The sequence below is a fragment of the Falco punctatus genome, assembly GCF_963210335.1.
Source record: "Falco punctatus genome assembly, chromosome: 11".
Taxonomy (NCBI): Eukaryota; Metazoa; Chordata; class Aves; order Falconiformes; family Falconidae; genus Falco; species Falco punctatus.
Window position 1 is genome coordinate 28,467,885 of NC_137591.1, and position 15,439 is coordinate 28,483,323.

The 15,439-nt window shown below is 50.9% G+C and overlaps 1 protein-coding gene across 1 annotated transcript in view; it reads right to left on the reverse strand.

The window, feature by feature from the left end:
* Positions 1–15,439, reverse strand: part of CACNA1E (calcium voltage-gated channel subunit alpha1 E) — a 137,945-nt gene that overhangs the window by 56,481 nt on the left and 66,025 nt on the right. Inside the window, exons 9-14 of the mRNA XM_080407366.1 lie at positions 3,977–4,092; positions 2,935–2,988; positions 2,439–2,573; positions 1,927–2,136; positions 482–594; positions 108–220 (exon numbers count right to left, since the gene is read on the reverse strand). Of these exons, the coding sequence (XP_080263492.1) occupies positions 108–220; positions 482–594; positions 1,927–2,136; positions 2,439–2,573; positions 2,935–2,988; positions 3,977–4,092 (741 nt within the window). The remainder of the gene's footprint in view (positions 1–107; positions 221–481; positions 595–1,926; positions 2,137–2,438; positions 2,574–2,934; positions 2,989–3,976; positions 4,093–15,439) is intronic.

Below are 15,439 nucleotides of genomic sequence, written 5' to 3' on the forward strand. Positions count from 1 at the left end.
TGCTGGAGCACTGGTGGTGCTGCTGACAGGAGAGCAGGAGTGACTAGATCTGGGCTGCAGCCATAATCTGAGACGAAGGGTGACAGGCACAGATGGTTGGTACGTACTTGGTTATTTTAAATATTCGCAGGAGACGAAGGGCTCGTAGGACACTGATCCCAAAAGATGTTCCTGGTCTGAAGATAGCCCAAACCACTTCAAAGATGCTTCCCACCGTGACCTGAGAAGCAGGCACAGCCATAGGTCAAAGACAGGCTTGGGACTGGCTGTTGGAGGAAATCTTCATGTGCCTGAAGATGAGGCACTCAGCATTCTGCCCAGGACCTGGTGCCTTGGTCTGGCATGGGCAGGCTGTCTAAACAGAAAGGGCTCCCACGCCCACGGTGAGGGCCACCTTGTTCTTCTCCCTCTTGGTGCCTTGTGCTGCAGACATCTGCCAAACATCTCCCCCCACACCCACAGCATCTCTGGGGCCACTTACCCCACAGTCAAAGCAGTTGAAGGAAGAATGGAAGTAAAGGCGTGGCCCCATCCCGTACATCTTTAAGGACATCTCCAGGAGGAAGAGCCCAAGAAACAGGAACTCTGCATAGTCTGAAAGAGAGAACCCAAATGCGCTAACCTTGGGGCACCGAGCTGCGCTGAGCGTCCTGCATGCACCCACCCGTGGCCCATATAGCACGGCACAGAGATGGGACAAGTCACGGCCCACACTGCTTCCCCAAGGACTCGGAGTCTGGCATGAGGGAAGCTTGTCTGTGAGGAGCTAGACTGTATATAACAGAGCATCAGCCCCACAAGGTAATCTTTCAGGGTAGATGCACCGGCGCCCCAGGGATGTGAGAAGACCAGAGGCGGTCGGCATGGAGCAGAGCAGCTCCTTAGCATTACAGGACAGTGGTTGAGGTGCCTGCAAGGGCATTAACCACACGACACTGTAGGGGAGTATTAGCAACCCAGATTTAAATCACTGCGTGGCTGGAACTTGGCCAGGGAAACCGAGCCGAACAGCCAAAAGCCAGTGCAAAGCTTCTCCAGCTATTTCACGAACATCAGCAGGCAAGACTCTGGCTCTTCACCTTGCCCAAAAGATGCTTCTCCCCATGACCAGCTGCCATACCACACTGCAGCACGCCGGGACCTCGGCAGGCCTGAGCGTGCTAACGCAGATCTGGGCAGGCCCGGTGCTCAATGGGGAGGTTTTCAAGGTGAGTAAGAATAACACGGCTGAGAACGCAGCACTGTCGCTACTGCAGCAGCTCAGCAGTAACACACGCCTACCACGGGGCTGACCATGCTGCTCTGCAGTTGGCACCACGCTAGAATAGACATGGGGGTACTGCCTCCAAAAGCTGACCTCATACCATGGCCCACGGTGGGCTGGGGGATGCTCAAGTAACTGGTTTCAAGCTTGGGATCTCCATGCCATGCTCCGCACCAAAACTTTAACCAGGGGGTTCTTACCATGACCAGTCCCATCCCTGCAAACTCATGCCTTTCTAGCAATGGCGTGTGGGCATTCAAAGATGGACCTCCAGCAAGCTTTCCGTCACCACTGTTCACAACGTTAGGATAAACCCAACTGCAGTCCGTTTCTATCTCTTGACAAAGACATTGACCTGAAGGGTGTGAGGCCAGTACAGCTCCTCCACGTTTGCTCAGAGGCTGAGACAGCCATAAGGGGCCACAGGGCCAAGGACAAAGCTGAATTAAATAGCTGTACACTGCCCTTCATTATCAACAGTGAACATAGTTTAGGTCATTCCTCACCCAGCTCCATACCAGCATGACTGGTGGGATCCATCCCCATGTGCCCTGGGGCAAGGAGCGAGGGTGTGCTGCAGCCTCCAGCCTCTGGAGAAGGTTGTAGGAGGTTTTGCGTGCCCACACAGTGCTCTCACACCTACACAAAGCCCAGGGACTCACAGAGAAAGTGGGTGAGCCAGGCTGGCTGGTTATGATGGACGATGGCCACACAGGCAGTGTTGAGAGCCACCAGGCTCAAGACGATCCAGTAGAAGACCTGGGATTTCACCATGTGGCGAACAGAGATGCGCAGGAGTCGCTCCTTGTGCCGTAAGTAGGAGGCACCGTCCACTCTGGCGCCTTTGAGGCCAGAGTGACTCAAGGGGTTACCTAAGGGAAAAGAGGGGGGACAAGGAGTTGGGTGCTCCAGTCAAGGTGAGAGAAGGAGTTGGGTGCTCCAGCCTTCCCTGCAACATGAGACAGGACAGACGGCTCACAGACATTGCTCTTATGGGACACAACTGATCCAGACAGTTTTTATGTGGCACAGGGGGCAGCAGGTGGTTTGCCCCTTTTGCTGTCAGACTAGCAGAGATGGCTGATCTGTGACAGTCTCCACGTGATGGATGCAACCCTGGCAACTCAATAAGCTAGCAGGGGTTTTGAGGAAGCACTGTGCAAACTGCACTGACCCAAGGTTGGATGAAGAGGTCTTCTCTGCGCCAGCCTCCGCTCGCCCACGGAGGAGATATCGACACAGTGCTCATCACTCGAGTCACGGTTCATGGCATCTGTCCGGTTCCTTTTGATGGTGGCTCTCCTGAGCACTGGGAAGGGAAGAGTAATGGGTGTTGGAGTGATGAGGTGGCCCCACTCTGCCAGCAGCTGGCTTGCTGGACCAGGATCTGGCGATCGGTACTTAGTTAGCTCAGGTCTGGTAGCAGGATGGAGATACCCAGGTTACCCCAGTCCAGAATCATATCTTGCATGGGACCAGTCACCTCCTGGCCTCCACATTCTCTCAGGGGTTATGCTGCCAGTCAACCACCCCACACCCCTCTCTTGGGCTGCAGACCCCACTGAGATATTCCCAGACTTTCCACCACCGCTGGAGGGTTTCAACCTCCAGCTGCAGGCAAGCACAAAGAAGGGCAGGTAGATTTTTGGGTAGGGCATTGCTTGTCTTACCTTCTAAGGCTGAGGTCCCAGAATTTTTGTTCTCTTCAGCTAGCATGACTTCCTCTACGCAAAACACAGAGTTCAGCATCAGGACACAAGACACCAATTGGCCAAATACATCAGACCTCACTGCCCTGTACCTAAGCACTTTGCCCAGCCTGGAGGTGGTGGCTCTAGGTTGCAAACTCTTGTCAAGTATTGGTTAAGTGTCCAAAAGCAAATTCTGGAGAGTGGCAAGTGGCAGCTACCACAAATTACGTCAGAAAGAAAAATTACTTGTAATCAACCCTTCCTCCTTCATTGTAATTAAAGAAGCTGAACATTGGAGACATTGGGGCTCAACATCCCAACCAAGGGCCAAAGCTGAGGTCTGGGGCTCAGGGCTCATTTCAAGACATTTGTCCTTTTTCAAGTCTGAATGCTAGATGAAATCTTCCCTTCGCAGAGCTGAACACACTGACCTGATCCCCACGAGGAGCAAGAAAGGGCACAGGCTGTGGCAGTTTGGGGACCAGCAACCACAGGCTGTCACACTGTTCCAGCAGGAGCCTGGAAACCTCCACCACCCCCATCCTTGGCCCAGGTCCAGGAGCCCCAAGGTGGGAACTGGTGAATTCATCCCCTCCAGACTGCTCCAGGAGCAGGTTTAGCTGGAAAACCACTGTCACCGTTCACTGCTCTACTTCCCCACTGCCCACCACTGCAGGAGACTCCAGCAAATATCAAGAGATAGGAAATCATCACAGAGCAAAGCTCACAGCCGTGATGCTCACACCCTCCCCGGAGATGTAATATGCCTCATGTTCAAAACATGACAGTTTTATGCCACAGAATGTGAGGTTTCAGCAGCTGTTAGCGACATCCTTGCTTGCAGCCTGGCGGGACCATCACACCATCTGGGACCGAGCTCACCCATGCACCCAACACCACCATGTGAGCACCTGTGCAACTTTGGGGTTGCACCAGATGACACTCAGGGATCCCTCCCCATCTTCACCACTCTGCAGTGCCTGCCATCCCCCCGGGGTCCCCCCGGCCCACCAGCCTTTACCTGCTTTGTCTATCCAGGCTCGGTAGCCGTTGAGCTCCCGCTCGATCTGCTGCTGGCGCCGCAGCTTCATGAAGGCTCGGCGGTTCTCCACTCGCTCACGCTCTTTGGCAAACTCCCTGGGGAAGGGCAGAGGGGGGCGATGAGAGCATGGCCAGGGAGCAGCAGGGGGTGGGGGGCTGGGGCATCTCAGGGCTGTGAGGGGAGGTAGCAACCGTGGGTGAGCAGGTGCCAAGGTCTGCTGGTGCATGCTGGGGAGATGCACGATCATCCCCAGCCAAAGCATGGTCAGGGGATGGGTGAACGATCAGAAAAAAGGAAAGGCTTCTTTGCAGGAGGAAAGGCATGGATGCATGGGAGCAAACGCCCAGCTCCCTCACTCATCCCTGCGTGCCCCAGCTGGGAGCCACTGCCATTCAGGGAGGACGTTCCCAGCACCACCCAACTCCAGAACCAGCTCAGCTTCTGTGTGTCCCTGTAGGGAATAAAAACCGGGCTCTGTGGGAAGGCAGCAAGGGGATGGAGGAGGGCAGGTCCTGTCCCCCACTTTTACCTCCTCCTCTGAACCCTTTTTTTTTTTCCAGCCTCTCCTTGGACTATTTTCCCAGAACTTGAGATATCCCTGTTGTCCTCTGGACTTCTGCACCTCACACAAGCTATCCAGGTGCGATGACCAGCCCAGAGCAGGTCAGCAGCTTGGTGCAGCTCTGCCGTGGCCAGGAGGGCAGGCAGCACCGCATGGGCTCTGTGCAGGTAAGGGCACATCAAACGCTGATCAACACTGGCCAGAGCTAACGCTGTGACCTCTGCTTGTGCAGCCTCTAACACGCATGGTGCACAGATGTACTAGCATCCACCTGCTCACCTGCACTCCTAAGCACATGCATAAACACATCCTCAGTACATAAGACACGATTTCACCTGTAGCACGGCTCAGAGCTGTGCAAAGACACCCATACACAGCTAGGGCTATATACACCTTCCCACCTGCAGTTAAAACACAAGACCATGACGGTAAGTAAGCATGGTCTGCTTTCTGGTTTACACACACCTGTGGCCATACGCAAGAGACTTGTGCAGGTTTTTCACCCACCTTATATGAAGAAGCACCCAAAGCCTTAAGTACATATGCAAAGGCCATCACACAGAGAAACAGCAATATTCGGCAGGAAACACAGGGGTGGCAATGTAGGCAACCTCTCATCCACGCCATGGGTTATATGTAAGACAACACAGCCAGACCTGCCTCTAGGAGATCCCATACCCCTCTCTTGCACACACCACGTACCTGGGGTATCTTGACCCTGAAGTTATACTTCTATCAATGGTCACATTTGCACTCAGCAAGCATCCTTCACACCAAACATCCCCTAAGTACACCGTTCCCTCTTTGCAAGAACATCAGGGGGATGCAATTTGCTGGCTGCAGCTCCCTGTCCCGTCCCCAAGCACCTGGCTGCAGACCCCCAGCTGCACAGAGGAGCTCAGCCGGTGCCCCAGACTCCTCCCTGTCCTAGGGTACTCGGAGGGAAGCATGACTGCAAAGAACAAATGGCACCGTTCTTTCTGCAAGATGAATGTCTCCCTCCCCAGAGACTAGCAGCAATCTCCAGCCTCAAAAAAAAAAAAAAAAAAATTCAAAAGAACTGAAAGAATTGGTCTGTCTGCTGCAGAGAGAGTTCAAGTGCATTACCCCAGCTGAGCTATTACACCCTTAATGCTGTGTGGGCTTTTGCATATGTGTGTGTGTGCACGCACGCATGTTTGTGTGAAAAGCCCTGAATGTTCCTTGCATCTCTTGTTTAAGATCCCCAGACAATTCAGGCATTTTTAATTCCACCCCAGGAAGGTGAAGTTTCCTGCCGCTCTGGCATTAAGCGTCAAATGACTCTCCCCCTCCATCACTGGCTTTCAGACTGAAATGAGACTTTCTTCCTAGGGCAGGGAAGGGGGAGAGAACAAAAGGCAAGGAAGAGAAAAGCAGCTTAAGTGGAGGGAAGGAAGGCAGGAGGAGACGGGGGAGAAGGAAGGACCTCCCACAGCCAACAGCAAAATGCACTCTCAGTTTTGGGCATGCCACACCAAAAACCCTCCTTGCCCTAGCTAGAGGAAAGACAGGACCATTTTGGCTGTGCCATCATCACTCACCACCCTTTATTAGCAAATTTTGGATGTCAAGAAATGAGAAGATGCTGTTTGCAGCCAGAGTTGGTGGGCAAGTTGCCTCTTTCCCTCCGGTCTCGTCCTCCCACACACCAAACTTCTGCCCCACAGGCCATAAGCCCATGCCAGCCAGCACCTAAGCAGAACTTTTGCCAGCCCCTGCAGATATATTCTGTGACCAGGAGCACCTGGAAAGCTTCCCCTGATTTACACCAGATGGGAATCTGGCCCCTCTCTGTCGCCTCCTGCTTGCCCATCCCTCTGTCTTCCAGCTCCTCCCCTGCTGAGCTAGTCTCCTTTTGCTGCATGGAGAGAGAAGCCATCGTCCTGTATCCACAATGAAACCCAGCCAGAAGGACCTGCTGAGCCTCAAATCACCTTTTCCCAGAGAAGGGAATCGGAGCATCTTTTCCAGCACCCCCCTCATCAAGCAGCATTTCTCCCCACCCAACCATTTGCTCATGGAGCCCTAATTTGCAAGAAGCTGGTGCCACACACATCCAGGGACAAGGTCTGTGCAGCTGCAGCAGTGTCTCAGAGGGAGACACTTCCCGCATGCTTGATCCCTAATGGAGCTTAATTGCTTTTGTCCATTAGAAGGAGGAAGGGGTGGCAGAGAGGGGAGGGAAAAAAAAAAAAGTTAAGCCTAACTTAATGAATTATTACATTTCAGAGAGACACATTACCGAGCAGGGCAGCAGCGGGGGCTGGTGACATCTGAGAGTGGGTAGGCGATGCTGACAGATCAAGGATTGCTCAGAGCCAATTTGCAGCAGCGGGTAGAGATAATACTGTATGTGAGTGAGAACAGGGCCAGCGATGGTGACTGACAGCCGCTTGGGAAAGCTCCAAGTTGCAGGCAGGGCAGCATCACATCACCGAGAGAGCCAGGCACCTGCCTCCTATTGAAAGGCTCTGCTCCTCAGCATGGATGGGTTACATCGCCGGGGATGGCCCAGTTCGGTCTTGCAAAGAGCCCAGGGCTGTTCTGCCTTGTAGGGTCCCCGTGAGGGGGCTCAAAGGACACCAGCAGATAGCACGGGTCCCCACCGGCAACACCTCTTCTTGTCCATCTGAGTCTCCTGGCCCCAAATCCCAATGCCTCCAGCATGAAAACCTCCACCCGTGACAGCCAAGCTCCACTCGTGCCGACCCAGTGCCATCACAGCCCTTCCTCATCCAGCCTCGTAAAGCTGATGGCACACAGCGAGCGATGGAGGCAAGCGCTGAAGGTCGAGGTGGGAGCTGGGGAGCGGTGTGCCATCTGTCCTCCTGCACGCAAGGGCACCATCCATCCACGCGCCATGGCCAGCCTGCCGGGACGGTTGGAGCACAGATGGTTGGCTCCTCCTCTGCCTGTGAGTTCTCCTTTACAGCCTTGGCGTTCCCCTCACGTGGCACGAAAGCATCTCTCCTCCTGGTGGGAGACCTTGGGGGACACCGCCACGCTCGGCTGCCTTCCTCCCCAGGCCCCCACACCCTCACTCGCACCAGGGCAGTGATGCTTTTCCTACATCATTGCACTCAAAGGACTGGGGAGCCCAGGTCTGGTTTTAATGGGACAACCCCGCATATGGAAGTGTCCAGCTTGAAAATAGGCCACCTTTTTTGGAAAAAAACCCACCAAAACCAAACAAACAGACAGAAAAAAACCACAACAAAACACCAAAACCCCAACCACAAGGAACCAACAACCAGAAACCAGTTAAGAAAAGAAAAAAAAAAAATCACAGATACTGCAACCCTCTTTTCTTCTTTCTGGTGCTTCTTTGAGTCCAGAGCGGGTATATCGTGCTGGTCACATCAATATTGTGGCTTCCATACTTTGAAACAACAAGCCAACCATCTCCAAACCCATCAATTCATCACCTTTTGCCACTGTTAAAGGCACCTCCAACAAACCGGTTACTAAACAGGTCTTGAAACGATCAGAAGCAGCAGAAAGGATGGGGTGGGAAAAGGACAAATACCGGATTACACGCTAAGGAAACACACTAAGTAAGCACTGGTACTGCTTTGTCACAGCAGCATCACGCTCCTCTGAAAAAAACCAAGCATATATAATGGGATGTAAGGAATTCCATCTGTAAAACATCAGGTAATACTGCTGCTCTTCTCAGCACTCGCAAGGTCTCAGCTCACGGCTCCGCTTCAGGTTTGAGCACCACAATTTGAGGAAAAAAACGCCTTCAACTCCAGGAGGGTGTCAAAGAAGGTTATGGGACAGAACTGACAACAGACGGTTTGGAAAACACAGATGAGACAGTTGCAAACCACAGGGATCAGATGGTATTTACCCAAGAGGTGTAAAGGAACTCAAGTAAGAGTGTTGAACTAACTGTGCAGTCTGTAACCCGGTGCTTCAATTTAAACAGACGGCAGCAAGCAGGCACAGCAGAACCGGCACTGCAGACTGGGATTATTGCCCTGAGCTGAGAGCAAAGGCTATGGCAGGGTGTCCAAAAGGTACAAGAACTCTGCAGAGGGAAGGTGTGCTCCATAGGTCTGCTCTGATGGAGGCAGGAAGATTTTTGGATAAGGGTAATTGCTTGATTTAAGTTCACCTGAATTGCCAGAAGTCAGAGAAGATTCAGGCTGGAGGGGGCTCTGAGCAACGTCATCTAGCTGAAGATGTCCCTGCCCAAGGCAGGAGGGTTGGACAAGATGACCTTTAGAGGAAACTTCCAACCCAAACCATATATGATTCCTTAACGAAGCTGGATTGTCTTGAGAAAGTGTAACTGTTGGCTGGAGGACTAACTGGTGAAAAGAAAGACTACAAGAAAAGGAAAACGGAAACATCCCATTTCTTGTATTCCTTTTTAGCTGTGGCTGTTCGCTTTTGATCATCCCCGTGTACTTCAGCAAAAGTTACGTGTTCACCACGTTGTGACAAAGCTGCAGCAAGGAGCAGAGCATACCGCTGACAATGCTAAAGAGAGCACATTTCTAGAGCGCTGGCAGACACACAAGCTGGGGAACGAGAAGCTGACAAGCTGTTGGTGACAGCAAATGGTAAAATAGGAAGGAGACGGGAGATACCAGCCCTGAGATTACCCATTGCATCACTGTCCCAGTTAAGAAGGGGAAGATGCTGACGGTTACCTTCTACCTTGGAGAAAGCTTGTCATTGTCTACCTGGATTTCTCCAAGACTTTTTATATGGTTTCCTAGAGAAACTGATGCATTTTGGTCTAGACAAGTGGCCCATGTGGTGGGTGGGGAGCTGGCTGGCCAGCAGCACCTGGAGGGTACATAGCTCCTCTTCAAACTGGCAGCCTGTCACAACTGGGGTCCCTCCAAGATCAATATTGGGCACAACGCCGTTTCATCTCTTCATAAGTGGTCTGCACGATGGGATCAAGTGTACCTCGATGAAGTTTGCTGATGATACCAAACCCAGTGTGGAAGTGGACGCTTCAGAAGGGAGGGCCACCTTGCAGGACAACCCTGACAGGCTGGAAGAGTGGGCTAACAAGGATCTTATGAAGCTCAACAAGGACAGGTGTAAGGTCTTGCGCATGAGAGAACATAATCCAGCCGGGGAGCAGCTCTGTAGAAAGGGACCTAGGGGTGCTGGTGGACAACAAGCTCAATGTGAGTGAACAGTGTGCTGCTACAGCAAAGCAAGCCAGCGGGATGCTGGGCTGCATCAACAAGGGCATCACCAGCAGAAGGAAAGACTTCATTATCCCACTCTCAGTGCTTGTCAGGCCACACCTGGAATATTGTGCTCAGTTTTGGTTCCTGCTATACAACAGATGTAGACAGGCTGGAGAGGGTCCAGAGAAGAGCCCCAAAGGTGATCAGAGAAGCCTGCCATATGAGAAAAGGCTGAGAACTGTGTTTGTTCAGCCTTGAGAAAAGAAGGCTTAGGGGAGACCTTATCAGTTCCAGTATTTAAAGGGTGGCTACAAAGAAGATGGAAACTCCCTTTTTATGGAAGGAAAAGGGGTAGTGTGTGTAAGTTACTCCTGGGGAGATTCCAACTGGACATGAGAGGAAACATTTTCACAATGAGAACAATCAGCCATTGGAATAATCTCCCCAGAGAAGTGGTGGAGTCCCCAACACTGGGCACGTTCAAAATTCAGCTCAACAGGGTGCTGGGCCATCTTGTATAGACCATGCTTTTGCCAGGAAAGGTTGGATAAGATGATCCTTGAGGTCCCTTCCAACCTGGTATTCTATGACTACAATTGATTTAAATCAGATTTTATTACAGGTACTTACTGATGTCTGTCACTTCTACCAGATCCAAAAGGGGTTCATATTAGACAGGATGATACCGAGCAGCATGAATGATTCAGAAAGACCTCGTCATGCTAGTTTGCATTGACACCCCATGCTAAGAGGAGAAGTGAACACAAATAGAGGCAGAAGGGATAGGCAGTGACAACAGGAAGACACAGGGAGAAGGCAGCCCAAGTGGGCAACTGTCTCACGAGTGTGGAGAGGACAGAGGAGCTCCACATGAGAAGCCACCAGAAGCAAAGTCAAGACTCCCACAGAGGGCCCAAAGCAGCAGGGACAGGGTCACTGTTGGCCAGGTGTGTTATGGGACCTCTTGGGTCCAGGCTTTGAGCACTTCTGAAGATGAAGTTGAAGAATTCAAATAATTGGGATTTGATGGAGAGCCAGAGCAGCAACGGAGACACTGAAATGGCTCAAAGCAGTGAGAAACACAAGAGAACTCAGACTTTGCACCTGCTGAAAGGCCACACAGCCCACTGAAGAGCAAGGACTTTAAATACCTCTTCTTTCCAGTAATCCCTGCTTCTTGTCTATGGTTAGCTTCAGTCAACAGCCTCTCATTCATCCAAGAGCAGGTTTACTCATCGCTTGGCAACACAGCTGAGCATCTGTCCCTCACCAATGGATCCCAGCAGAGGCGCAGGTGTCCAGTCCAGTCTCTGCGTTTCGGGTGGGATCAGGCCCTCTCCACACACTTCATGCATACTCTCCAAGAATAAGTAGCACTCCATAATCGAAGTGAGAAAAGCACACGTGGATGCTTGCTTTGTGTTCAGCTCAACCCTGCTGCAACCTTTAAAAACAAGGCAGGTTTTCCATGACACTTGGGATGGGCTCAGAGCAGCCAACAGTGTGGAAAGCTTCTTGTTTCGAAGTAGAGAAAAACAAATCACAAATTTCTTTGCGGGCAAATACCACCAGGAGAAGGGAGCCGCTAACATTCCAGTTGTAGAGTCTCAGTTTCAACATTTTTCCAAGGGTAACAACGCAGAGGTTTGCATCTCTGGCTCCACTGCTCAGAGAAGTCTGCTGTTGGCAATGTTGCACCCAAGGCAGTAATAGCATGGTCAAGCCATGCTGCAAGAAAGCTACAGAAAGGTGGTGGAGGGCCTGGTATCCCCAGCAGCAAGAAGCAGAAATGGAAGCTCTTGATTTTATTTCTTTCTTATCAGGCAGGGCTGGTATGAGCAGCGCAGGTTCACTGCTTCAAGGGCCCCGGGCTTTGTTCGCAATCACTCCCACCGGCTCATGCAAAGCTGGGAAAATATCACTCCTCCCCTTCCCTCCTATGCTCCAGTTTTTATCCTCTGTAAGTGGAGAACAGTTTTATAGTCCCTTTTTGCAAGTGACAGCGATCTGCAGATGAAAGGTGCATGGCCAGTACTGCAGGTGAGTTACAGCATGGAAAAAAAACCACAAAAAAACCACCCCCAAAAATATCTCTGATTTTCAACATTTCATCACGTTAGCTTCCCAGAAACTTCCAAGCACTCTAATTGATGCCTTCAGCACACAGATACAATGAATTCAGAACCAACCCTCAAGTGTGAAACCCACAATGCAACTGCTAGATATGTCACTCCGACACTGCAAAACAAACAAACAGTCACCTACGATGTACAAAGAACTGGTAACACTGTGATTCATTTGGAGTATCCTGTCTACTTCACCCAACAGGAGTGCCCAGCACCCCCTTGCAAGGATGGAGTCCATCATGAAGGAACTGGGCATCTCCAAAGCCATCTGCCAAGTCAAAGAGCTACAGCCACGGCCACATGATTGCTGTCATTAACTAGGATGATGGAAATTACAACCATCTGGAACAAACAACTCCAAAAGCAATCTGTAAGCAAGAACTATCTGCCGAGTGCTTTATTGAGAGGATCAAAACTCAGCCTTTTCACCCACAGCCCGCAGACAACGGGTAGTTCACAGAGCAAATTTGCAAGGAGACACAAGTAAGAGCAAATCTGAAGCAGCTGAGACACGCCGACAAATAATTTGCAAAGGGAAATCAAAGGGGAAAATCTCCGAGTCATCTTTTTGTTGTGTATTTTTTTTAATCCTGTCCGGCTGGCAGTAAGAGGAGTCATTATTCCCTCTAGCACCGGGAGATACAGCGCACCAGACACGCACATCTCTTTGTCAAGCAGCTTGTTTGCAAAGGGCTTGGAGGCCCTCCACAGAAAGGTGGTACAGCAGAGCAAGGAAGAGAGGCACTCATTGAATATGGATGCCCACCTGGCTGCTGAATATAGATGAAGAACCTAAAAGCTCCTTTGCTTCACTCATGTTCAAATGCCACACCAATGACACAAGAGCTTCCCCAGAACAAAGCGACAAGCGTGGCCATTTCTCACCAAAGGCGGCCCAAGCAACGTGCACCCCACAATGGTGCTGGGGGATCTGGTGAGAGGCACCACAGCCCCCCTCCTCATTACACTCTCACCTCCATTCAAAAGCGGTGCCAACCAGCAAATCTCCAAACACACAACAGGCACGGGCATTTTACACCTCATCCAAGCCACTTCCTGAGATGCTACAACCATTAAACAAAAAAAAAACAACAAAACAAAACAAACAAACCAAAAAAAAAACCACAAAAGAAAGATGCTTCCAAGCTTTCATGCTTCCATTGCAATATTTTGTGGGCATGTTTGTTGTCTTCTTGCTATCAACTCATGATCTCTCCACAAGCTTTCCTGAGTTGTGGCAACATGTCTCCCCTTTTCCCCCTCCACAAACCACCTGCCTCCAAGACATTAATCCTCTTCCCAGCATCTTTGGCTTCAAACCACCTAATCCAGCTTGAATGCACAGTGCACAGGTTTTGTGTAGAGCTGGCAAAAAAAACCCTGCCTCCATAGAAAATGTACACTCGTTCCTTCAACACCCTTATTATTAATTGCTATAAAACTTATTTTATTCATCATTTGTTATGCCTCAAAATTGGATGGGAAAAAAATTCAAATTAAGTGAAGTGAAAAGATTTCAGAGATGGTACAGAAGGCTCCTGAAGGAGCTGAAGAAAACTCTCCGGAGACTGGGAACACAGCGCTAACCCAACCTGAAAGAAAGAAGATCTTAAGACAAAGAAATCTTGCTAAATTGATCCTTTAATTATAACATTAGTCGTTTCTTTCAAAGGCTTAGTGCAAGAGCTGGGGGTGGGGGGCAGAAAAGACTTAAAGGGAGAAAAGACTTAACATCACCAGGATGAGTGGAAGCAATTAGAAGGATTTAAATTAGTCTCTTGTTTGGCACAAGGCAGATGGATTTCATTTTTCTTGCCATCATGCTCAATGTCTTGCTCCGCCATCAACTTCCAGAGAGGTCTTCTCCTTGGCAGGCCCAAGGACCCAGCCTTCCCAGGTCGGGCGGCATCCCCTTCCATGCTGTGCCCACTCAACTATTGCTGCGGACCACGAACACCGATGATTATAGCAGCTTTGTCACCCTGGAAACAGGCTGGAAGTACGAGACTGGAAGGGGGAAAGGAGTCTACTGGCCCTCAGCAGGAGGACAGATGCTGCAATGAATGGAGGAGGGTGATTGCAAACCAGATTTCCTCTGCAGGGGCTGGGGAATAGGAGATGGAAAAGAGTCAAAACACAGCCTGTCTGGTATGAGAAACTCCACATGAGTCCTCAGCATTAGACCTCCAAGCATGGCTTATTTGGCATCTTCACTCTCTCACCTCCTTGCTCCCAGCAACAAGCTAGACATAAGCCATCTTCTTGCCAGGAGGGGCAAAGTGGGCCGGACCCCTGCAGTGGCTAGGACAGGACCAGTGGTGAGCTGTGGTCATTACTGGGATGGCATTAATGCCACAGCAGCACCGTGTGTGCCACAGGCAGCAGGGATGGGGCAGCATAGCTCTCACTGCATCTCTGCTGCTCTGGAGATGCAGCCCGAACGCACAGATCCAAATTGTTTTACACAAGGAACAGCTGAGAAAGAAAAAAAAACAAAAACCCACCACCAAACAAACAAACAAAAACCCCAACACATTTCACAAAGAAGAGAGAGCAAACCTTTGCAAATCTCCAGCATGGGGCACATGCACCTTCTGTATCCCCCTGCGTCAGAGCTGACCGACCGCAGGGCACTGCCTGCAATGGGTGGTCAGCTGCAGGGTGGTGGGGGTCCCGTCTGCCCCCCACCCCTCCTGCAGCATGCGATTCCCTCTCTGCACTACAGCGGTTCTCCCTGGCAAGGGGCACAGGGCTGCAGGACACCCTGCCCCACCGCAGCAGGGTGCTGGAGGACACCAGCCTCAGGCCAGAGGACGGCTGCAGGCAACACTTGATATGAGTCTCAGCATCCTCCCGAGCTCCCAAATCCGCCAGCTGCCACGTGGCAGAAAACAGGGTATTTCAGCTGATGCTCCATCCTCGCTCGCTCCCACTGACTCTCTTCTGCCAGGATTATTTTGGTAGCTTGTGTAGCTTTAAAAGCTGAGCAGTCACATCTCCTTGGGCTTCATACCTGCTCTCAAAGAGGAACGGGGCCAATTTTTTTCTTCTTTCCTGCTTTCAGTTAGAATTAATTGATCCATAATTGCACCCATGGAGGGGAAAAGTTAATAGACACAGTAATAAATGCCAAAGCCCCAGAAGAACTGGCTCTCCAAGCCCCTGTCTGGAGTGACTCCATCTCCTCTTAATAGCGTTGCATGCAATTCCAGTGCATGTGTGCGTGTTAGTATTTAGAGAGAAAAATCGAGGAGCCTTGGTATGATGGAAATAATTTCTTTTCCTCTCCCACATACTTTGTGCTTAGGAGCAGATGGATCCAGGCTGTTTACATCACGGAGGTCATGCCTCAGCTTAACAGTTGGGGAACTGACTGTTGGGAGAGATGCACATCACAACCAGAAGATTGCTAAATCTGGGCTCCAGCAAACTTCTGATGGTGGCAAGTTAAACATACAAATGTCCTCCTGCAGCCTCTTCACATTCAGGACCTGTCTCGGGTGTTTGATTGTTTCCCCAAAGAAAACCACTGCCAAGGCAAAGTGAGGGCAGCAAGGCAGCTCTGCAGCAGCTT